The 23,844-nt window shown below is 40.2% G+C and overlaps 1 protein-coding gene across 1 annotated transcript in view; it reads left to right on the forward strand.

Annotated features, from left to right (window-relative positions):
• The first annotated feature begins 7,371 nt into the window (after nt 1-7,371).
• Nucleotides 7,372-23,844, forward strand: part of LOC143315754 (uncharacterized) — an 86,525-nt gene continuing 70,052 nt past the window's right edge. Inside the window, exons 1-5 of the mRNA XM_076723131.1 lie at nt 7,372-7,592; nt 14,947-14,988; nt 17,451-17,524; nt 18,262-18,330; nt 18,833-18,935. Of these exons, the coding sequence (XP_076579246.1) occupies nt 7,448-7,592; nt 14,947-14,988; nt 17,451-17,524; nt 18,262-18,330; nt 18,833-18,935 (433 nt within the window). The 5' untranslated portion in view covers nt 7,372-7,447. The remainder of the gene's footprint in view (nt 7,593-14,946; nt 14,989-17,450; nt 17,525-18,261; nt 18,331-18,832; nt 18,936-23,844) is intronic.

A 23,844-nucleotide genomic window follows, 5' to 3' on the forward strand; every position in this document is an offset into this window, starting at 1 on the left:
CAATGTCACTTTATGACGATACTTGTTTTCATAGTTTTGTGTGCCCATGAAGAGAAATTTTGGTATTCTCCAATCTGGATCTTATTCTCTAACGATAACTGTTGCCAACTTTGCACTCACCACTGACATTGTGGAGATACAGGAAACTCATCCCCAGCAAAACAAAGTATATGTGGCCAAGCAGCTTCCTAAAACCTTCCAAATAAAACTTTCCATGTGGTCCAGCTGAGCTGAATGCTAGCTGGCTATAATACCCACTTATCCATGATGTTAAAGGTGCAGTGTGTAGGATTTAGTGGCTTCTAGCCATGAAGTTGCAGATTGCAACCAACTGAATACCCGCCACCTCAACCTCCCTTTCCAAGTGTGTATGAGAAGTGACAGGTCCTCTCTGTTGAAGTGTTTTGTTTGTCCATTTTGGGCTACTGTAGAAACATAGCGGTGCAACACGGCAGACTCTGTGGACGAGGACCTGCTCCTTCTATAGATATAAAGAGCTCATTCTAAGGTCACCAAATTACAACAATTCTCATTTTCAGGTGATTATACACTAATGACAACATAGTTATGTATATAATATTCCACTGCTGCCAACAGATCAATCTAAATCCTACACACTGGTCCTTTAGTAAAAAGCCATTCTACTATCAACTTACCAAACAACACCCTTTAGCTGTTCTAAAAACCCTGTAAGCCATGGCATCTTATGGCCCGTCACTTTTGTTAAAGAGCAATAACCGTTGTTTAAAAGAACAGAACACAGCCATTCAAGAAATCTAATACTTTAAGCAATAAAAAATCTTTTTCCATCCTGCAGTGCAGTCAATGAACAGCATCTAAAAAGTAAAATAGTTCAACTGTTTAGCTACGTGTTTGTAGATGACCTTAATGAGGGTGTCCTCGCAGCACAGACCTACAACACTCATCACTGCACAGACCTGGGATCAGTACCTGCTTGTCAATGCCTCTTGCCTGGCCTAGAGCCCCGAGCAACGAGCGCAGTAAGTGGCAGTGTTAGCAGGTGGGAAGCTGGTGGGGGAGAATGTCCTTGTTGTTCACACTAGTTTCTCCTGCTGGTAAAATCGGTACAGCTCCTAACTGTCAGGTGAAAGCGAGCAGTTGGTAACTCCATGTCCTTTGTAGAGGGCATAGTAGGTAGTCTTTGCCTGCGACAGGCCATGTAAGAATAACAATTACTAAAAACACATTTTTTGTCAGCAACCTCATCTAATCTGAATCACCCAATACCCCAAAAACACCAAACACTGCCATATTACTTGCTTCCTGTGTAGCATTTATATAACAGTCTTACACAGTAGAGGAGTTAAAAACACTCAAACGTTTTAGCATAAACAAGTGAAAATCAACAGCAGAGCGGCATCACAACACACAATCATTCCAGCTGATGCATTTACAATCATTATGCCCCGTTTGACAATTGTGCTCAATCTCCACTCGTCATTCTCTCGCATTTCCTCGATGGCTGTGCTACATCCTGCGAACTTTTAATGTTTTAAGTGGCAGCAGCCAGTGGTGTCTCTCCGCCTCCTCTTTCTCGTTATTCTTCTCACATTCTCTCCCTAATTAATGGCACCAGCCAGTGATCTCTGTCATTGTGCAGGAGTTTGCTCTGCTCATGACAAGAGATTTAGGAGTCTAAGGCTGACGTGCTGCCTCTAATAGTCTGCACAAGCCTGAATCGAGATCTGAGCAATAAATTTTTTTTAATCGTTAACGTTTAATAGCTAATTATTAATATGAAAGTACTCAAAAAAACATTATTATTTTGAGCAATAATGTATGTTGGTTTATGGTTCTCAAGCTGTAACCAAATCACTGAATCTAATCAAGCAAAGCTGCAAACCACGTCGAACAATTCTTTCAGATTACAGGCAGAAGTGAGATTCAGTGTTTCTATAAGAACTACTGGTAAATGGGGCTTCAGGGTTTTTTGTAGTTAGGCATGAAGTGTACTAGAACAGTGTTTGTGTGAAAAGAAATGAGTAGAGCACTATTTTATAATATGAAAAAAAAAACTTTGATAACTTATTTGTAATAGTTTGGCTGTGATAGACTTTTTTAGCATGATGGACGGGTGGGAGGGCGTGGGATGGACTTGGATTTCACAGCTTGTAATTCATTTTTATTAACTCTGAATTTTGTAGAGCTTACACACTTTTAAAATGTTCTGTGAAATGATTCAGCATCTAGAAAGATACCAACAACATCATCTACAATTGCTTGTTTACTTGCCCAGATAATCTGTTTGTTTTAGTATTTAGTGTTTCCACAGTCATAATGATGCATTCAGATAAGTTCATTTATAGTCAAAAAATATGATGTTTTATATTAATTCCATGTCAGTTTGCAGCAAAGATTTGATACGCGACATTTTATAAGGTCAATTGATCATTTGTATTTAAGTGTCCAGTTTGCAATACTGATTTTCGAAAACAAAACTTTTCAGGGATCAAAAATATAAATGTTCATTGCTTTAAATAATGTGCCTTTTATCAGAAACAAAAAAAAATGCTTTAATTCACAAGTATAACATCAAACACAATACCAAAAAAAGATTAAGCTCCAGATTTTTGTTGATGTAGTGCACTACAGAGGTCCCCACCTCTGAGCAGATAGTCAGCTGTAGAATCCAATCAATTACCCAACACTGTGTTAATCAGTATACATGTGCTTTTCACCATAACCAGTTCATGCTAGCATTATCGTGCATTAAGACAGCATACAAAGTCAATTTTAGTGGTGGCACAGTTGCATACGAAAAACTTCAATCAATAGAAGGTAACATAAGTTTTCACTATCTACAGCTAACCTAGCTACTTCCTTGTCAGCTAGTAAAATGACTCTATTGGATATATACTGTGCTGTATTAACATTCCAGAATACAAAACAGTACAGAAAGCTCTGAGGTGCTTTAAAGCCAGTGGACACAAATTCACTCAGCCAGTCACCATTTCCAGGAATGAACAAGTTAATGATATGCCTGCTATTTATTTTAATCACCAGCTTGAATATTCTTCATTTGAGAGAAAACTTGCATTGTTGTTTGATGTCTGTACATTTTAATAAACCGGTGTATATTATTGTCTTCTACTGTATATTAATGCTGTCACTGTGGCACAAACTTAACATACTGTAAGCAGCAGTCCTAACCAGGTATTCCTGCAGGTGTCATGGACATGGCCAATCACCAATCATTCGACCATGTAGGACTTTGCTTCACACTATGTATCGCTGACACAGATAGAAATGTGTGACGCAGTACGTTATTTGGTTGTACCATAACCATACATTTCTACAGATTTCTATCATGTTGAAGAGTGACTGTGATTCCAGGTGGCCTGATGTGTTACAGTATGAAAAAGTCTGCCTCACAGCATCAGTTTTGGCTATTTGTTTTATACTTGCATGATAATACATCCACGTAGAATTCCATGACTCACTCATTATTGTGCTATGACGTCACACAGTGTTAGACTGCTGTATATAATGATCTAAAGTGGTTCTCCACCTCTTTTGCTGTTTTATTATCTCTTTTCGGTTGGATTAATTAATGACTAGGGTTAACTTAGAGGGTACAGGTATTTGCTATTTTAACATTAGTATGTCATAACATAAATTGATGATTTGCAGTACAAAATGCATCATTGCACAAGCAGGGCCCACACCCTACCTCTCCAGAGGTCTCAACTCACACACAGGATGGAAAATACTTGACTTGGTTGAACTATGAGTTTACTGTGTACAGTATTTATTTGAAAATTTGGAGTAGGTCGACATAATATGCAATGTTAGATGATTGTTTATTAGAATTAGACAAAACTGGAAACTGCTGTATTGTGGAATTTGCACAGAATTCTGAATGTTCTCTGTGATGTCATCGTTTCAAATGAATTTTCCAAGTCTTTACATTTACCCAGAACTAAAGCTCACGCTGTATTCGATTATTTGATTATTCGTTTTCTGAATCGTACTTTAAAACACACACACACACACACACACACACACACACACACACACACACACAATAAAAAAATGTCTTATTTGGAATTATTTGAAAATCTATGAAAGGTTTGCAAAATGTAACTTTTTATGAGCTGACTCTGACTCTCATATTGAACACTGTTGTTAATTGAATCATCTGATGGTTCAGTCTGGCCTGGTTTGTGTATGCATGACATAATAACTTCAGTAGCTTATGCAGGGATTTTTCTGGCATGTTTTTCTGTCCTCTAAACTGTTGAAGTCTTGTTGAATTTTTAATGCAATAAAGAACATTTTAAGCATCTGCCTTTGTTCCTCCAGACAACTGGAAAGAAAAATCTCATACATTTTGACATAATCAGCACAGCAAATATCTGTAATTCCAGCAAACACTTCTGCACTTTCACAGCAGCTAAAAATCTTGGTTTTTTTTTCTGACTGTAGTGGATTAATTTCTCACCTTGCTGTAAGGATGTAGAAGTGTATGTCAGTGCACCCTGATGTCAGTGTCTGACCAGACCACTCCAGACTGGTCAAAGGTGCAACGTACTTCTGCAACCAGAGAGTGTCTCACTGGAATGAAGTTATTCTTAAATCCAAGATATCGGATTGTTTCTCACAGCCCATTTTCCTTCACTAACTATTGCACTAACTACTCAACAGTAGTAATAATTGGATAATTGATATGATCATTATCAACAAACTATCATTCTCCTGTTTCACCACCTGACTCAGGGATGGACACACAGGAAGACTGCATGTGGTTTGTGCATTTAAAGATTATTTTCTCTTCAACCACAGCAGAACCATGAGACCAAAATGGAAACATTTACTGCAATATGTTTGCAGCATGCAGTAAATTGCACATGAAAACTAACTGAACTCAATCCAGAGAGTGGGAGGGTGACAGGGAGGGAGACAGTGGCGGATAAAATACTCAAATCTTTCACTTCTTACTTTTACTTCATACATTCAAAATTCAAGTGCTCATGACAGTTATTGGAGCATTAATGCGTGCATGACTTCATGTTGCAGCTGCTGAAGGTTGGCTTATTTTGATTACTTGTTATACTGTTGAGTACCTTGTGAATTTCCTCCTGGACCAATAAATCTTTTGTCAGGATTTGGCAGTGTACCGCTCCTTCTAGTTTCGCTGTGTTTCCTATGCTTCCCCTCCATGTGTTTCGTGTGTCTCTCTCATTCTGTGTATCTTTGTCTGTGTTTGAGCTGAACTGGGTGCCGTTACCTGCCCCCTCCCATTGCCAGCCCACCTGCACACTTCATGTTCATCAGACAATCAGCTCCTGCAGCATAAACCCTGGCTCTTCACTCAGATGGTCCATTAATCATTGTGGTACTTTGTTTTGGCTCTTACCTTTGCTCTAGTTACCAGTTTGTGGTTCTGTCTAGTGATTGTTTCTCCAGACCTCATTCCTGTGTCTCCTTGTCCTAGAAAACCTCAAGCCATTCACCACCTGAATCTCCTGCCATAAGCTGCACACTAACTTTATTAATCAGTTCAATAAACTGCTGTACACTACTCAACTGTGCTCGCTCTGCTTCTGGGTCTGATTCAAACTGCCCATTATGACAGCCTTATCTTAATCTATAATAATATATCATTGTTTATTTGTTGATTTTATGTTGTGTTGTGTTAACGAGTGCAAGGTAACTAGTTACTGGTAAAAGTTATCAAATATATGTAGTGGAGTAGAAAGTACAATAATCTGCCTCTTTATTGTAGTGGAGCAGAAGCATTAACATGAAATGGATGGACTCAAGGAAAGTAGGCTCCCTCAGATGTGTATTCAGGTAAATGCACTTTCTTGCAATATGAAAATGATAGAAAAAAAAAAAAAAAACGAACGAAAACAAACGAGTAATTATACACACACATATGTATATGTATATTTAAGCAATATCACACGAGAGGGAGTGTTGCTGTGTTGAATATCAGCACTGGTGTGATTCGGTCGCAGATAATCACACCAGTGCTGATATTCAGCACAGCAGCACGACCTCGAGTGTGATATTGAGTTTACACAAAAGTTCTACAAGCGCATTTTATTAGTTAACAGTAATAAGCCACAAGAGATTATGATTTGTTTGTTTATTCAATCATTTATTTGGCTCCGCCAACACAAATAGTTCCGCAACTGGAAGGGAGACGAGGCTGTTGCCAGGCAACACATAAACATTTCCTACACACAAGCTTGCTACTCTGTGTCTGCATATTACCGCTACATTGTATCATTTCCATTTATCTGAATATTTCCATTTATTGTGCAACTACTAAAAAAAGAGTCTGCTGACAGACGCTTTGGTGGCATGATGTGTGTTTCTGATGCCTTAACAGCTCGATCAGACAGCACGTTGCTCCATCGTTTCCGGCTCTCCATAGATAGTCTCCAGTAACTTTTTAGCGAGCTTTCAGACCTGTGAAACAAGTTTTTGTTTAGATATGTATTTTATGTTCTGCGACACATTATCTATGAATCAAAATTGACATCGTGGTTTGCATCTGTATATAAAGCATCTCACCTATGCCCGTGTGTGTCCCTGCCTCCTTGCACATCCTGGGTAACATCTGTGACAGCTGGTTTACCCCCAGTGTAACAGCGGTATACCAGAAGCTGTCTGTCGCCACTGTTACCCTCCTCGGCTGCAGGTTCAGGACCTTTGCATCAGGCGAAATTTTCTTTAGGTATTTTTCGAGCGACGCTACCGGACAGAGCGCATTTCCTCGCTCCTCATACATAGCGCCCCTCCGGTTTTCTCTGTCTTAGATTGTTTGCCACAATCTAAGGTAGTTAACGACTGATGTAACGTTAATTAACGGTTATTAGAACGCCTGTACAGCGGAGTGACAATGTCAGTAAAAAGTCCCAGTGCTGTTGTACTCTATCAGCAGTCATGGAATGTCTCTTATCCAATCAAATTACTTTGTCGAACTTTATTTATTTATTTATTTATTTATTTATTTATGAGCCCCCATACTGTAGTGCCCAGTGAGAGTTCCTTCAGTGGACCAGCACACTTCATGTTTATTTATACCCCATGAATTGCTATAAAGTTTGAAATAAAGATGGCTGGATGTGTGTTACTGCTGATTATCTGTGAACCATTAGCCTTGCTGGGCAATCTGGTTTAGTGATTTGAAGTCTGCCTTTTGCATATAAGTCGCCTGTATAATTTGTTGCTGTGGATGCTGCGAGTGACCCAGGATACTGATCCCTGTCTATATGCTAAATTTATGATTCCCATCACCTACTGTGTGCTACTTTTCATGTAATGCGCTGAAGCGGTGTGACGCTCATTCATAAAGCGCCGTCGGGCGCGCGCAGCATCCGGAGGACCGCGCGCGCTCACGTGTCGCGAGAAAGCGAGAGGGGCGGGAGCGGAGGAGAGAGAGGATGAGGGGAGGGGGAGAGATAGGGTGTTCAAAATGATGGCGACCGCCGCAGAGGAGATAAGAAACCAAACAAGCCCCTGTCCCGTCCCCGACAACAGTCTCAGCACTTTGTCCATCAAAATTACGCGGAAAAACCAGGATAGACACTGGAAGTTGCGGTTTATTTACCTGCAGTGCTGTGAGTACCGACACACATCACGACGTTTAGAGGTACCGGTACAGGCCACACAAGCCCGCTCAGGAAACACTGAACAGTTTGCTGCCTAACTATATTAACCGACATTTGGTTTCTAACAGTACATTTGTGAGGAAGCGATGCTCCATTAACATGTTATGGTGGGGGCGGGGGCGGACGGAGATACAACGCTCGCGAGGACAAACATGGAGAACTACGTGAAAATAAACAGTCTGAATAATCTTGCTGATGCTGCAATAAACATACCCTAGTTAGCAAAACATCAATGAGTCATTCGGATTTACCATGTTATTGAACGTGCATTAAATGGACCTATTAGTGCTGACTTATTGCAATTTTCATTTTCATTTCTTTTTAATGACTTCTCGTTGTTCCCATTTCTCGCGTGAACTATCTCAAGAAGTTGATACGTGAAGTAGCGCTTGGCATTTGCCCTCAAAAACACCTGAATGCTTGCAAACAAGCGAAACTACTACTTACTACTTCAATTTGTAATGCTCTCCGATAAGCTAACGTTTTCACTGTTGCTTAAGTTAAGCCAGTGACTCTGGAGCAGTTTGTTCGGACAATGTGTGAAGTTACACTTGCTTGAGCTCCTTTAGTTCACTGCTTTCAATGTGTTTTTAGCTCTAGTTAAAGTCATTGTTGAGGAGGTGCTGCTCTGATGAAAAAGATTACAGTGACACTTTAGGCTTAAGCTCCCATACGTGCTATATATTCACACACACACACACACACACACACATATATGTTCACACACACACACACATATAGATATGTAGATATGTACAATATATTCTGCTATTATTTTCAGTGCAGCAAGCTGTTGTCTCAATGTTACTGAAGTGATAGTTTGAGTGCGTTTGGTGACTGAGACTGTTGACAAATGAGGTGAAAATAGCTGCTGTTGATGTGTCCTTTAGCAAAGACCTTAGACTCCATGTGCTCTAGTGATGCTGTTCAGTGACCACCAGTCGGCAGTCCTTTTTCCAGGGGGAATTAACCAGTTTACAACTAGCTGAACTGGCTTACTTTGTGTTGCATCAGTATCGTGATGTTTGCCAGCAGAATGGTGCGTTATAGGCTTTTTCACACAAGGCATTTTGACTTGTCACTGTAGGAAAAGCACAGGTGTAATTAAGCTCCTTCAGTTTCAGGGTCCAGGTATTGTTCATGCTGGCAAGCTGTCATTGCTTACGAAGACACTTGAACAGAACAGAGCCATCATTAATGTTGTTTGTACCACCTGTGCTCTTCCTGCCAGGACCCTCCATGAGCTCAATGGCAGAGCCCTACTTGAAGGGAACAAATTATGTGACATGGCCTCCGCCACTTCTCGTTTATCTCTGCAGGATTTTAACTGCTAGGGGACTCCAGGAAAAACAAGACCAGGTCGAAACCTAGTATATGGCTGGACCGTGTATGATCAGTGTCTATAATGTAAATTCCTTGATATTAAATTTTCAGTGCCTTGCCATGTCTCGTTACTCCTGCTACTGTCTGTGGTGAGAATGTGTGTGTGTGTGTGTGTGTGTGTGTGTGTATACATGTAGTTGAGGGTGTGTGTCAGTACATATGGAGGGTGGGAGGGTTGGGTTTTTGGTGTTGTTCTGTTTTTATTTATATTGTTTTTAACTCTTGTAAAGCACTTTGTGTTGCATTATGTATGACATGTTCTATAAGCGCTATATAAATAAAGTTTGATTTGATTTGATTTGATTCTGGAGTGGTCCATTAGCATTTGTTCTGAACGTGTATTGAAGTAGCATATCACATGACATGTGAGGTGAGTTTTTGTCAAAAAATGTTTTGGAATTCAGTTGCAAGACCAGTATTTTCCACTCACTTGAGTGTTTCGTCACACTGATTGTTAACTTGGGGTGCTTTAACGGTGGGCTCTCCCTCATGTCTGGGCACATGGAGAGCTACTTTTTTCTCCTGCTTTGTTGTCTGCTGGACTGTTACAGTGCCTAACCGCTGCCTCTGTTCCTCATTGCTGCAGGTTTTATGTTGTTTTCCAGTTTCGTTCCCCAGTGGTGACTATCAAGTATAGTGCTCTCTGTGCTGGTTGTGCGTATATGAGCTGTGATGTGTTATTGTGCTGTGATGCATTGGTGAGGTATGGACTGGTTATTGATTTCTCATGAAATGAGTGTTTTTGCTTGGATGGGAGAAGCCTTTGTGAAACAGAAAGTTTCGGATCCAGATTCGAAGCACTGGACCCCACTGGTTCCTTTAACCAGCTGAAGAAAAGGCTGCTGCTGATTCTTCAGTCTTTTACACAAAGTGCAACCGAGGTTTGAAGCAGAATTATTTAATAACTAATTTAAGAAAACGTAGGTGTGCCTCCCTCCATCTGCACATTATGACTAAGAGGTGCCAGACTGAAGGATGCCAAAAACAAAGGACAAATTGTTGAGCATCCAAATCAGTCTATGAAGGTCACTTTGCCCATGTTTCCATCTCAGGCTTAGAATCCTGTCTCTGCCTGTAACACAAGTTATTGAGTCATTATATTACATGCCTCGGCAGCTGTGTGAACACAGACAATCCGAAAAAGATTATGATGACATGTCTAATTACTGACACCATATGTCCCTTAGCCATCTTTAGAGGGGTGGTGGGACAGCACAGAGGAGGATTGAGAAGAGAATCATGAAAAATGATCAGGCTGATTTAGAATGACAGCTTATTTCTAGTGATGATGGCAGCTCCGTAGAGTGCAAGTGATGGATTTGAATGCAACAGAAAAGTGACCTGTCTCGTCAATACAACTATCAAGCTGTGGTGACAGAGGGGCTGGTTGATGGTGTTTATTGTCATCCTAATAGAGGGTCTCACAGCTGCATTACAGCATGTGTAAGAATTGTCTTTCTGGAAATATGCAGCGTTGTATGAAAGCACTTCCATCAAAGTAAACCTTTAGGAAAGCTTTTCTGTTTTTTTCCATTACTGACTACTCAGGCATGACATGAATGTACCATTGATATTGATATTGATTCACAGTTTTATGTAAACCATGTGTATTCTGCAGTTTTCTTATTGTCAACAAATGCTTTGACAAGACCAAAAGCAACAATGCATAAGTCTGTCAAGACTTTCCAAAGTTTACCACAGGAAAGTGGTGAGTGGGGGTCCAGTATTTACAGTTGAGTTTCTAAACAAAACATTAGTCAAAACTGATTTCATTCTGTAGCCAGTGGGATTTTATATTTTTTGTTTTTTGATAACAAAAGTGTGACCAAATTAAATCAGTTCTTTGCCTTTTTTTTTCTCTAATAGTCTGTATCAGAAATGCCCGAGATAATGAGGCCTCCTACGCACAATAGTAAATGCAGGTAGTGATACACTGACTGCTATTTTTTACCTCTGTTCCTGAGCCAGTGTAACCTTCCGAGATTGCTATTTTCAGTAATGCTGTTTTCGGGCATTCCCTTGTAAATAAAACAACACATGGCTTCAGTAAGCAGGAGGAGTTAGGGGGCCACATATAGGTATCATTAGCTGCTAATGCATGGCATTTGTGTTGTGATGTAGCATCGCTGCTAATTTTCCCTGAAGCTTAATTAGCCGGACATTCAATTTCATAAAATTGTTAGAATTTCCTCTGACTCTGGTGCAGGCCCTCTCATTTCAGGTGAAACACGACAGTGTTTCCCAACCAGTGTGCCACGGCACATAAGTGTGCCGTGAGAAATCATCAGGTGTGCCGTGGAAGATTATCCAATTTCATAGAGCACCAATCAGGTGAAATCTTCCTGTGTGTCTTTCTTCAATTCCTGCAAGAATATCAGCTTTGTGTTCAACTAAACAGGCTCAGATTTCACAGTAAGTAAATTGAGTACATTGAGACTAGATTTTCATTATATTTCAATAAATATACTTTTTGTGACATTTTTGTTTGGTTGTGTGCCTTGTGATTTTTCTAATGTAAAATATGTGCCGTGGCTCACAAAAGTTGGGAAACACTGAAATAGGATGCCTCCAGTATATATTGCTGCAGGAAACCATGACATTATTGATACTACATTCATAACCCATTCAAAGCACAAGTTGTCAGGGAGTTTTTTTTATATATTAAAAAAACTATAGCTTGCTAGTTCATGAACTTTGGAGGTATTTCAAGGTCGAGTTTGTCACCGTTGGATGGAGCCAGGCTAGCTGTTTTGCCCTGTTTCCAGTCTTTATGCTAAACTAAGCTGGTCAGCTGCTGGCTGTGGCTTCAGAATTGCCACACAGACACAAGAGTGGTCTTGATCTTCTCACATAGCTCTTGACAAGAAAGTAGATAGGCATAATTCCCAAATACATTTCTAGTTATAGTATCAATCAGATCATATCAAACTTGGGCCATGTTTTTATAGCTTTGGTTGTTTTACTGATCAAAGTATCCTATCACACTCCTGATGGGTTAATTTGTACCAATGTTCAGTCAGACCATCTTTTTAGACAGTTTTAGTTTATTCTTCCACAGGGGGAAATGATGAAATACCACAAGGTTGTGAGAGAACATTACAAAACACCATAGGCAAACAAAGAGTGTATAAAACATGGACGTAGTCTCTGTGAAATTTTGAAGAGCCATTGTGAAGCTCAGTGACAGTGGCTTTGCCTTGACTCCGCCAAATTCCATGTTAATCAAAAAATGGGCAAAGAGATGGAGCTTGGTGGGTGGAGCTGAGGTAAGCTGAATGAAGCCTGGTTGCTGAAACCCAGCAGCTAGCTGTCACTCAAAAGGGCTATGCAGTTGTCATAATAGGGGAGATGAAGCTATACAGTTTTTCTACCAAGCTGTAAACATGTTTATTTCTGCTGTAATACTGTGCATTTTAATATGGGCGTCTATGCGGATTGACTTGCTTTAGGAGCCAGCCTCAAGTGGCCAAAACAACTTTGATAGAAAACTACAGACTGCTGCATAGAACTGTATGCAGTTTGCATAACATCATCCTGCAGCTGGAGGGGAATAGTTTTAAGGCTGGCGAGGTACTGCAGAGTGGGGCGTCAGTGTTGTTTGCTGTAATGCTGGCTTTGAGTCTCAGAGCCATTGCAGTGAGGTCAGCCAAGTTGGTTGTGTGAGAATGAATTATCTCAGAGATGATGTGTACAGTTTTGAGAAATGTATTTCGTTCTACAACTGTGAGTAAATTGAAAAAGGAGATGGAGCAGTAGAGAGGGACGGTACAATGAAAGCTCAGCTGAGGTATCATGGCTGGAACTAACTTATTTGAGTTTTTGCTGTCAGTACACAGTAGACTTTCCATGGCAATCCAGTTTATGTCTGCTATTCTCAACTGTCCCTGACCTGGAAATTGAAAGTGTCAATCAATATCCTAGGTAATTTTGAAACTGTCTTAAAACTTAGAGTTGACACAAAACCTCTTGAACACAGTCATGACAAAAATTTAACAGTGTGTCCCAAAGATTGTTGTTGTTTTTATTGTTGCAGTGTTATTATGATGTAATTACTTGATATTGTACCGACATTTATCGAATTACAGAAGTGCTGACTGAAGTCAAGTAACATGGACTCATGTCAGACTCGACTTTGACTTTAATGCCAGTAATTTATGACTATGACTTGGAATTAAGCCTTTCGCCGTAGATGTCTTAATAACCTCTTAAAGCCCCAAAACTAAAAAATATGGTATAAAGAGGTGTGAAACAAATGTAAATTTTTAATATACCGTCATACCGATGTATGTGATTACACAACGTTCGGAACGCTGCGCGTCAGACGGGACCGTTTTCAATGTCTTCTAAACATGTATGGTGCGGGGCGTAGTGAGGGTAAACTGTAGTGCTCTGGTGTTACAATATGGTGAAGATGGATGGGATAGATGTTGAAAGTTCTGAAATTGAACCTGCAGAACTAGTAGAACATGATGACACAGAAGAACTTCTGCCAAAAAGAGGAGCCGTGTCTGTTGTTTTTTTGGTTTGTTTTTTTTGGGGGGCTAACGTCGCCGGAGGCTCCACCACCTTAGCTGCAGGCATGTCTTGGAATATCAAGAATGTTTGAAGTTAAGATCAGTGCCCTCCGCATCAGCAGGTAACACGGGAAAAGCAAAAGAAAAACTGAGCGAAATGTCACTTCAAGGCGCGTTTGCTAGAGGGACTCCGTAATGGATCGAGACCACAAACTCTATCACTATCCACCTAGCCAAAGACATTGGCCTGCTTAACACTGTAGAAAAAGAAGCTTCAGGCAGATGATCAACACATTGGATCCCAGGTATGAAATACTGAGCAGAAAATACTCCAGCCAAGTTACAATCCCCAACTTGTACCAATTAACCTGTTCAATACGAGCGCCGCCTGTACAGGGGGCAGCGAGATGCGCGCAGTTCAGACGGTCAGTGCTCACGCTAGGAATGTAGCATATCAGAATGACAGGGAGAAACTCAGCTAAAAGCCTCAAGCACTGCTACCCAAACAAAACATAATTCATGCAGCAATAAATGATATGCGCATGTATCAAAAAGATGAAAATAGCGTATGTCCACTTTAGAGCATCTGCTCATTTTACCACTTCATGCAAACCACACAAGCCTGATATCATATGAAAGCAGAGAGTCTGCTGATGATGAAGATGTCTGCCTCCTCACTGTGTGACAGAAACTCGGCGAGCTAGCAGCCCAAGAGTAGCAGAAAAAAACTTTGCGAAATGATAAAGCATGTCTTAGCTTTGCTGTTTTGTGGTCAGAAGTTATATTCCACCTCGAAAAAACATTGCTAATGTCTCCTCCTATGACTCTGCATTAGTTTGAGATCAATCATGAAGGTCCTGGTTGTTTACATAAAGAGGAGGGGGTTTTTAGAGTGAGGGTTAGGGTTAGATGTGGTAAGATCATCAAAATTGACCAATGGGTTGCTGAGCTATTGACCAGTGTAAGTGCGCACTTAGTGTGAACGCTCCGTTACACATGAACGGGCAGAGCGCTCACAGAGGACCCTGCTGACTAGCCCGAGGTGTTATTTTACTGTTTTATTTGCATTTAGTCCGTTATGAGAGATAAGAACAATGGCAAGCAGAAAAAAGGCTGAAAAGTGTTTTCAGCAGAGGTGGTTCTCTGTATGCTTGGACGAGATGTGCCCAAATGAGCGCCTGGACATACCTGTGTTAAATCATCTGTAAAACTGTTCAGGTTCTTTTTTTAGCATGGATTTTGCAGAGTTACTCATCAGATATTACTTTACTAATTAACTAAAAAAAAAAAAAAAGTCATATACCGTGAAACCGTTAGAATTTTGAAAAATACCGTGATATACATTTTTGGTCACACTGCCCAGCACTACTTTGATTGATCTGACCAAGTTCTGTTTGTCTTCTCAGATTTCTTGACCATTGCAACAATACTGGGAACTGGAATCTTAGGTGAGTACTTCTGTTTTCTTACCTTTGTAAGATGCATAATGACAAAAGTACGCTGACAGGCCAAAAGCATGGACATCACACTTATGCTAGAAAGACATCATGTCTATGAAAAATTCTGGCTGTATTTGAAACCACCTACTACATCCTACTGACAAATGCAGTATGTACTACATACTTTTTCATAGTAGTATGCAGTATAAAACTGTTATATCAATTTATTTTGCAGTATGCTAGGCCAGACAATTGGAAGGAGCCAGATGCTGTTGCTTTGGAATTGTAACATAATCCTTGTTTTCCTTGCTTCAATCAAACTGGGAGCCTTTTCCTAAAACTTGTTGATTGGTATTATTGTTTGTGTTAATGCTCATGCTGATTTGGTCATATTGTGAGCATTTCCCCCTCGGCAATAGCTGTATAACTTCAATAAAATATGTCAAAAATTAATGTTATGACAGAATAATAGCAGTACAATAATGAAAAAATATCTTTAATTTGTGGGCCTGGCTTTCCTCTGCCACTGATTAATGGTGCTTCTCAACTCTGAAAACGTTTGAGCACTTTTTCAATTCCTCATCAATTTTCAAAAAACTGTCAATGTTCAAAGTCTACACAGTTGATTTCTCGCCACCTTACCGTTGTTGACCCGGCTGGTTGTTGTGACTGCTCCAGTGCTTTGCATTGTGGGATACAGTGGGTGAGATAGATTGATCTGAGTACATACTGCTAGCATAGTAGGTTGCCAATTGGGAAAAAATAATCGCCATTTAGGTTTGATGATCATACATATGATAATTGGTATGAAGAACAGATAATCGGCGATAGGACATTTGACAAAATGCTATTGGTGGAGCTCCAACAGTGGCTAATGCCTGTGCAGCCTCCATCAGTCACTTGGGATGAACATCACTGTTTTGCATGAAGTCAATGAAAGTTAACTTTATAGAAGACATTAATTTATAATTGTGAGCATGATAAAGTTGTTGTAGTATGGCATTATTAACACAGACTGAAGAGAACTGCAAAGTGTGCTCTGTTTTGTAGTGTCATGCTGGTTAGTCTTAGTGTTACCTATAAACTTGAACATTACAGTGAGCATCTTTTTAAACTGGCAGAGGCACAACTCTTGAGAAGCATTGTAAGTTCAGAATGGGCATGAGAAACATAAAAGTCTTAGCTTTGCTCTGCACATCCACTTTGAGGTTGTAGAATGTGGAGCAACATGTAAACAACTTTAACATGTGACCATCCCACACAGACAAGCAGCAATCCAATGTGAAGCAGCGTGAAAACCCACAAAGACAGATTAAATGTCCAACAGGGTCTCTGTTATTCCCACAGGACACTGACCGATTCCTTAGCTTTGCGTTAGCTTGTAGCAGGAGCAGTCCACGGTGAGGATCCCAGTAAAATTCCAAACTGAAAAAATTAGCAGTCTACAAACACACTGCCACCAGTGTAACGCTAAACTGCTAAATGCCACTAAATCCTACACACTGGACCTCAGTATTGATAAAATAAAACTGGCTGGGTTTACATAATATGCTTGGCAGCCAGTTGGATTTGGGGAACATACATTTGATGACAAACCGAATACAGGATGACTGGTTATAGTTGGCCAGCTTCATTAAGGGAAAACACATTGGATGACAAAGATTTGGCAAACACTGAAAACAAATACTTGGTGAGTTAGATTTGTGTAGCTCGAGACCCATCCTCTTCATACTTTATGAGATTGGATTGATGGGATTTGGGGAACACTAGAATCAGTTGGATATGGGGAACACACTCTGAGCAAGATATAAATTACAACAAATTTAGAGATTTTGCCGTTGGTTGATAAGCAGCAACATGCACCACATCCTGAACATTCATTGTCAAGTTAACTTCCTATATACATATATTTTGGAAAATTATTGTACTGAATTGTGATTCTACAGGTGTGTGGCATGTTTCATTCAACCCATATGATGGTAAAAACTTTGATAATCTATATTTATTCTTTCTACTGGACTTCATTTTTATATATTAGTTCATTTGGAATATAATTAAAGCTCTGTCCATCTTTTGGCTTTCATTGGCAGAGCAAATTTAACTGTGGTTTATGAAGTGTAGTTAACACCAGAGAGATTTTTGTAGAGCTGGAAATTACATGGGACATTACATTTAACTACTTTGTTTGCAGCAGGGTCTTCATGTAGTTCTACAAAGGTGGAGCCCTTCCAAGTTAGCACTTGTTCAATCACTTAAATGTCATATTGAAATCAGCACTAACCATAAAATTTTATGGTAAGTTTGAGCCAGAGCGGAAAGGAGTGTCTGTGAGGGAGAAAGACAAGCAGACACAGTGATAGACAGGTAGGTCGATGCACTGACAGAAAGTCAGATGTTGTCTTAACACATGCCTTCAAGTCAGTTTAGGTGGGAATTAAACTCAGAAACTTTCACATTGTTTCAATTTCTAGGTCTTCCAGTGACAATAGCCCATGCTGGACTGGTGCCTTTCCTCGTCTCCTTTCTTGTTGGCTTCTTTGTTCAGGTGAGCAACGCATGCCTCAGTGGACTTTTATTTTCTTGAAAAACTTGCATGGTCTGTGGAAATTCAAGATGTGGTGAACTGAGTGCAAATCAGTCTTAACAGTCTCCAAAATGAGATCCAGTGACTAAGAAAGATGACGCTGAGAGAGCAGTCAAATGAAACAGCATTTCCTAGACAAAAGGCTACTCTGGCTTTAATTCTTGCCCCATATGTCAAAGATGCTACTTGTATATAATAGTGGCCATAACCTTTATAATAAATTACTTTGAGCCAATTTATTATCCACACCCAAGCATTTTCTCCATGAGAAAACAAAGAAACAATGTGATAGACTGACCTATCACACTCAGGAATAAGACAGCAATTACTGGAGACTGAGTACTGGTACCATTTTCTAAACTTGGATCGGATCAAACAGGAAGTGAGTCTTGCTGTAATTTCCTGCATGAACTGTTTCCCCCCAAATTTTATTAAGTAGATAAAATAAATGAAATGAAACAATGTATGACTTCCTGCATGAACTGCAAAGACTCCTGGGAACTGTCCCTCTTGACTGTAGCTTTCTGTCACTGCCCCCTGCTGCTGCCGCCTGCTCTTGTCCACTTTCCAAGCGAGGCACAGTTCATCTAGAATAAGCCTGAACGTGCCTGTGCACAGGACTGTTGCACTCACTTATTTTCTGTTAGACCCATTTCATAAACAAAAACTGTGGATGTTGTCCATGTTCTGTCATGCAGGCCTTGCTTATTTACCTGTTTGTGGAGCTTCTTCAGAAATGTCAGGTGGTGCAGCTGGAATCTCTGAAGGTAAGCAGCTGAACACACCCTGTAGCCACATTTTATTTTTTTGGCTCTATTTGTAGCACTGAGAGCAGACTTTGACACCCAACCTCACTGAGGAAAATAGAAACTATTGGAATGCACTCATGATGATGTAAAACAGTGCTGGAGCTTTATTACAGAAGACTTAAGTGAATGAAAAGTTGTCATAGCAGGAAAATAAAACAAAGTGAGTAGCAAAACCAAGAACATGGAACCAGCTCACCTAAATGGAATGCAGTCACTTTGATGTTATCAATTACACCTGATCTTGTCCTGCTATGACAAGCTGTAATGTCTGCTGTGAAAAAGGCCCATTTTAATAGCATATAATTTACAAAACATGCCTCTGACAGCTGAAATTCTTCTTGTGATTTTGTTTAATATAGCTGGTCACAGTATCTCATGGTAGAACTCTTGGATGTTAGTAATAAATGATGACAGAGAACATTTTTCAATGTAGAACTTGATCTTTCTGTGTCGATTTTAGACAGGTGTGGCAGAGTGTATTGTGATGGATCAGGTGGGTGTGGAGGATCGAGCCCCCACGGAGGATGAGGATGAGGATGATGAGAGTGAAAATGCAGAAGCAGGTAACAAAACAAACCTTTGTGTTCAGCATTTCTTCAAAATTGAATCACCATGTTAATTCCATTCACCTGCCAAGTTTTGAATGAAACAGTTCAATGTCCCAGTTACCCGCCCTGTAAGAATGTGATTGATTTGTGGATTACGCAGATAACTCCCTGGAATTGGTCTGATAAATACACGGTACAGAATAGTGCAGTACACAAGACACCTTTCTGTTTATTCTCCGTCTATTGAGTAGTTTCCACGCGTCCGAGCCTACGTGGACTTCCTGTCACTCACCATTTATTTTCATTTGGTGCTGATCAGCCAACAGTTTGGTGAATCACAGACCTGCAGACATGCTAACAACTGAGATTCCAAATTGTTCACAACATTTCATTCAAAACAAGTTGTTGAAGAGCTGTTTCAATCTATTTATTTCAAGCAAAAATAAGCTGAGTTACACTGCAAATATCCTCACTGTTGCAAAACAGTGTTTTGAATTGCTCCATATTGCACCATAACCTGCTGCATCGGTACAGGGCTCATTTGAATTGTATTGATCTGTTAATAACTAGATGTTTCGGATCACTGATGGCATAGTGAGATATAAATCAAATAGGTCTCTTGGCGAGATACACAAACCTCCTGAAGCGTAAATTGTAAAAATCTAATTTCTAAGCATCATTCTGAAGCATTAACCAGAAGAGAATACTGAGGGTGATGGCAAATCGCCAGTCATTTCCCAGTCTGTATATTACCGTATCTTACATATTTTAAGAGGCCTTTGTGTTTTTTGTCCATTTTAATGTGACGTAGATGCTGTAATACAACCGCAGTACTTCCTCCATGTTTCCTTGTTGTCTTGATAAATTCAGAACAATGAATTTCCACAGCACTGTTTCTGTGGTCAGTGTAGTAATCTTCCCTGTCAACATTTGGATTTGTAAATTAGGAAAATTTCCGATGCCCCCTTCCATTTAGACATGAGTACACACAGTGAATCCTAAAATCACCACTAGACCACTTGCTTAAAATATGAGCAACAATGATTGAATCAACTAGTTCCTACATTAAGTGACAACAGTCAGGTGGTCAGAATCAGATACTGTGATGATGCTGTGAACATTCCTGCATTATATCAATGAAAACACTAAAGGCTCTTCATTAAGTATGAGTGAGCCTCCTCCCATCTGGTGAGATACTTTCACAAACCTTTAGCCTTTCTTGGCAGGTACTCCATCCCTCCCACATTCATCCTTCTTCTACTTCTACTTCTTCTTCTTCTTCGTCTTCCTGTTTTATTACAGGTGCCATTTGAATGAGTGACTCCTCGTCAATACATGTTACAGCTAATGTTCTGCATACTGACTCCTGCTGTACTGGAGGGGAATTGAGCAAACACATCAAACAGGCGGTTATGCCCCCTGCCAGCTTTTTAAGGTTAAAATACAGGAGATTAATGGGCAAACAGGAAAACAGTAGGAAAAGGGTAAAATATGAGAGAAGGTTGTGGCAGGTTGGTGCACTGATGGAATTAATTTAGTGTGAATTAAAACTATACTGAATATACCTTCATACTAGTTCAGTGCCCCCTTAGTATTTTTTTCCCAAACTTTATTAGCAAGAGGCCTATATATGTCCGTGACAGCCATTATTTTAAATGCTACTGTCTAACTTTTTGTTTTATTTTCTGTTTTGTTTTTACTCAGTGGTGTTGCATTTGTGGTAACAATTCAATAATTATCACGCCTCAAACACTATGTAGTGATAAGTTGTTTTTATACAACAAAACCCTTTAAAAGGAAAGCAAAATGGGAGCATAATCGTCCATTCCAGGGAGCATTAGGCTTGATTATGTGCAAAGACTGTGGCTGTGTGGTTTGGTTGGACTTCTGTCCACTGGCTCTTTCTCTCCAGTTGCATTACATTGTCACCAAAGGTGCACATTTTTCCCACTGTGTGTGTGGGTTTGTGTGCAGGCACCAGTGTGGCTCGTCCTTTCTCTCGGTTTGGATGTGCAACCAGCATGACAAAGCCGTCTTTTATATCCTGAATAACAAAAGATGATTTTCTTAAATGTGAGATGGTCTGCTGAATAAAAATAGCGCTCTAATGTTTTACTATTTAACTGTAAAGGTTTAATCTCTCCTGCACACCTGTCTAATTTTATCATCTCCATTACAAGTGTCATGTGGCCAAACACCATCCAGATATATTTACACTTTCACACCCTTGGGGATATCAGACAATGTGCAGTAAACCATGGTTATTGGTGAATTAGCGATGAGGCTTATTTCAGGCTGATCCTGTTATTTGCTAATAAAGTGTCAAGCCCTCTCTTTACAATTCTGAATGGGTAGACATACATGCACACACGCACAACTGCCTATTTTCACGGGCTCATGCAGAGACAGAAACACACGTTGCACATTTCCACAATCAGTGACATTCATGTTTAACTGTGTTTTCTTGATCACATTCCTCCCCCGCGCTGCCTGAAATAAGACCTCTGATAATGGCTGCAGATATGTCACTTTGATCAACTCATTCATCAATCCACGGCTGACCTCTCCAAGTGCTGCATGTGTGGACAGGGTCAGCCATAGATGGGAAGTAAATGCTGCACTGTTTGTTTAAAGTCTGAAAATGGGAAGGAGAGACAGAATAACAGACTGTGCAAGTGCTTAATTCAGTCACCTACTGTAGCTTTGAAGCATATTATGCAGTTAATGGTTTATTCATACATAAATGAATAAAGAGGCCCTTGAAAGAAAGCTGACTATAACACATATTCCCCAAACACACTGTAACTCACAAGGCTTTGTCTGAGAATACCTGCTTCATATTTACTAAACTTTGCTTTGATCCTTTTCCTGTGACGGGATAATTCACGAGTGTTTGAAACTTTTTTTTTTTTTTAACTTGTCCAGTTTGCTCAAGTGTAGCCTACAAGCAAAAGCAATTTATGGTGAAAGCTTCACAAATCATTAAGAACTGACTTATAATTATATGGACCAGTGGCTTCTTGGGCCTACTCTGCTAAGCTGCTTGGGCTATCCCACTGACGAGGAAAATTATATTGTATAATGGCTAATTTGTTGTCTATGTAACTTGCCATGTCTCATTTTCAGTGCTATGCCTCATGTTCGTGGGCTCATGTCAGTGTTCTGAGAGTTCTGGTGCTTTTTCATTTCTGTCCATCTTATGACCAGCCGCAATGATGTGGCTGACATTGTTTTCAGCTTGTGTGTGTGTGTGTGTGTGTGTGTGTGTGTGTGTGTGTGTGTGTGTGTGTGTGCGTGCATGCGTGTGTGCGTGTCATCATGGCAAATTGTGGTCCTGGAGACACCAGGAACTCCCACAGACACAGATCTGAGTTCTTTGCCAGGTGTTTACGTGTCTGTGGACAGATTTTGTCCTTGTCTCCTGTTGAGTAGAGAGCAGAGTTGTCTTCAGTGTTTGACAAATATTAGCAAAATAATTTATGACCCAACATATCAAGAATTGCACTGATTGCACAGACAGCGGGCATCCTCATTAGATGGGCTGCTTTGGAAAACACTGCTGGCAGCAACTTGACGATTTTGCAGTGAGCATTGAAAAGTGGACTGAAAGTGCTCCATTTTCCACATACGCCACACAGGTGTGATGTGCTTAATGAATGAAAGAATGGATGAATTGTCTTCATGTACATTGGCCTCTTTACAGCAGAGCCATCTATAAGACGCATTGCAAACACACACTAAAACGGACAAGGTGTCAAAGTTTCAGGCCAATGTCATATCAGGAAAATGTTAGCTATGCCTCAGCCTCACACGGTATTTTACCGTTTAAAATGTCCTCATTTGCATTTTTTGCCATAGACCAGTGATGCAAGCGGCAGCTGAAGATTTTACGTACAAAACAAATGGTCAGTTTAGAAAATATGCAAGGTAATTGGAGTCAGCACTGCTTCAACCATTTATGTTAATATGCTTCTTATAATGCATCAGTAGAAATAATAAAATATTTATCAATATCATTTTTACTTTTCATGGGGCGGCTGTGGCTCAGAAAGTAGGGCGGGTCATCTTCTGATTACAGGGTTGGCAGTTTGATTCCCACCTATTCCTGTCCACATGTTGAAGTGTCCTTGGGCAAAATGGTGAACCCAGCTCAGCCACTGGGGATGCATGAGCCATGATATTCCTTGTTGCTGATCCCAAGCCTGGATAAATCAGCAGGGTTGCGTCAGGAAGCGCGCCCTGCATGAAAGGCAGATGCCAAATCAAATATGCAGATCATACAGTTCTGATTTCTGTGCCGGGAGGGCCGGCCGCTGGTTTGCCAGCGAGATGGAAACGAATGATCCACTGTGGCGACTCCTCATAGGGAAAGAAGAAGATTTTCACTTTTCAAACTTAATGTCCAGTTTGCTGATAAGTATATCTGTACTAAGTAAAACTTGGAATGCAGAACTTGTTACAGTGTGGTATTGATACTTTGACTGAGGTAAAAGGTCTGTGTACTTCTTCCTGCACTGCTTTTACATACATTATAGATCAGCATTTGTGTTTACTAGCATAAACAAGCCAATGTTGTTTAATCATATCAGACAAAAACACCTCTTCCCCTTAAAAGCTTCAAGTGCATGCTGAGCAGCTGCTGGTGTATAGGACTGGCACCTTCTTTATTTAAACTCAAGCACTGGCATACAGATGGTGATGGTGGTGTGTTTGTGTGTATGTGTGTCAATGCCCTACTTTTATATAACAGACTTGTGGTTTTGCCATAAATTTAACATGCTTGTTTGCCATTAATTTAATATGCTTGTTTAGACTATCTTGTTTAATAATGCACACTCTGCCAAGACCACTAACATCAACATTATTCCACCATAAGCTGGCAGTGCAGTTATGATTGGCTGTATGGTTGTGTTCTGGAAGCTCC

This window comes from Chaetodon auriga, chromosome 3 (genome assembly GCF_051107435.1).
Source record: "Chaetodon auriga isolate fChaAug3 chromosome 3, fChaAug3.hap1, whole genome shotgun sequence".
NCBI lineage: Eukaryota > Metazoa > Chordata > Actinopteri > Chaetodontiformes > Chaetodontidae > Chaetodon > Chaetodon auriga.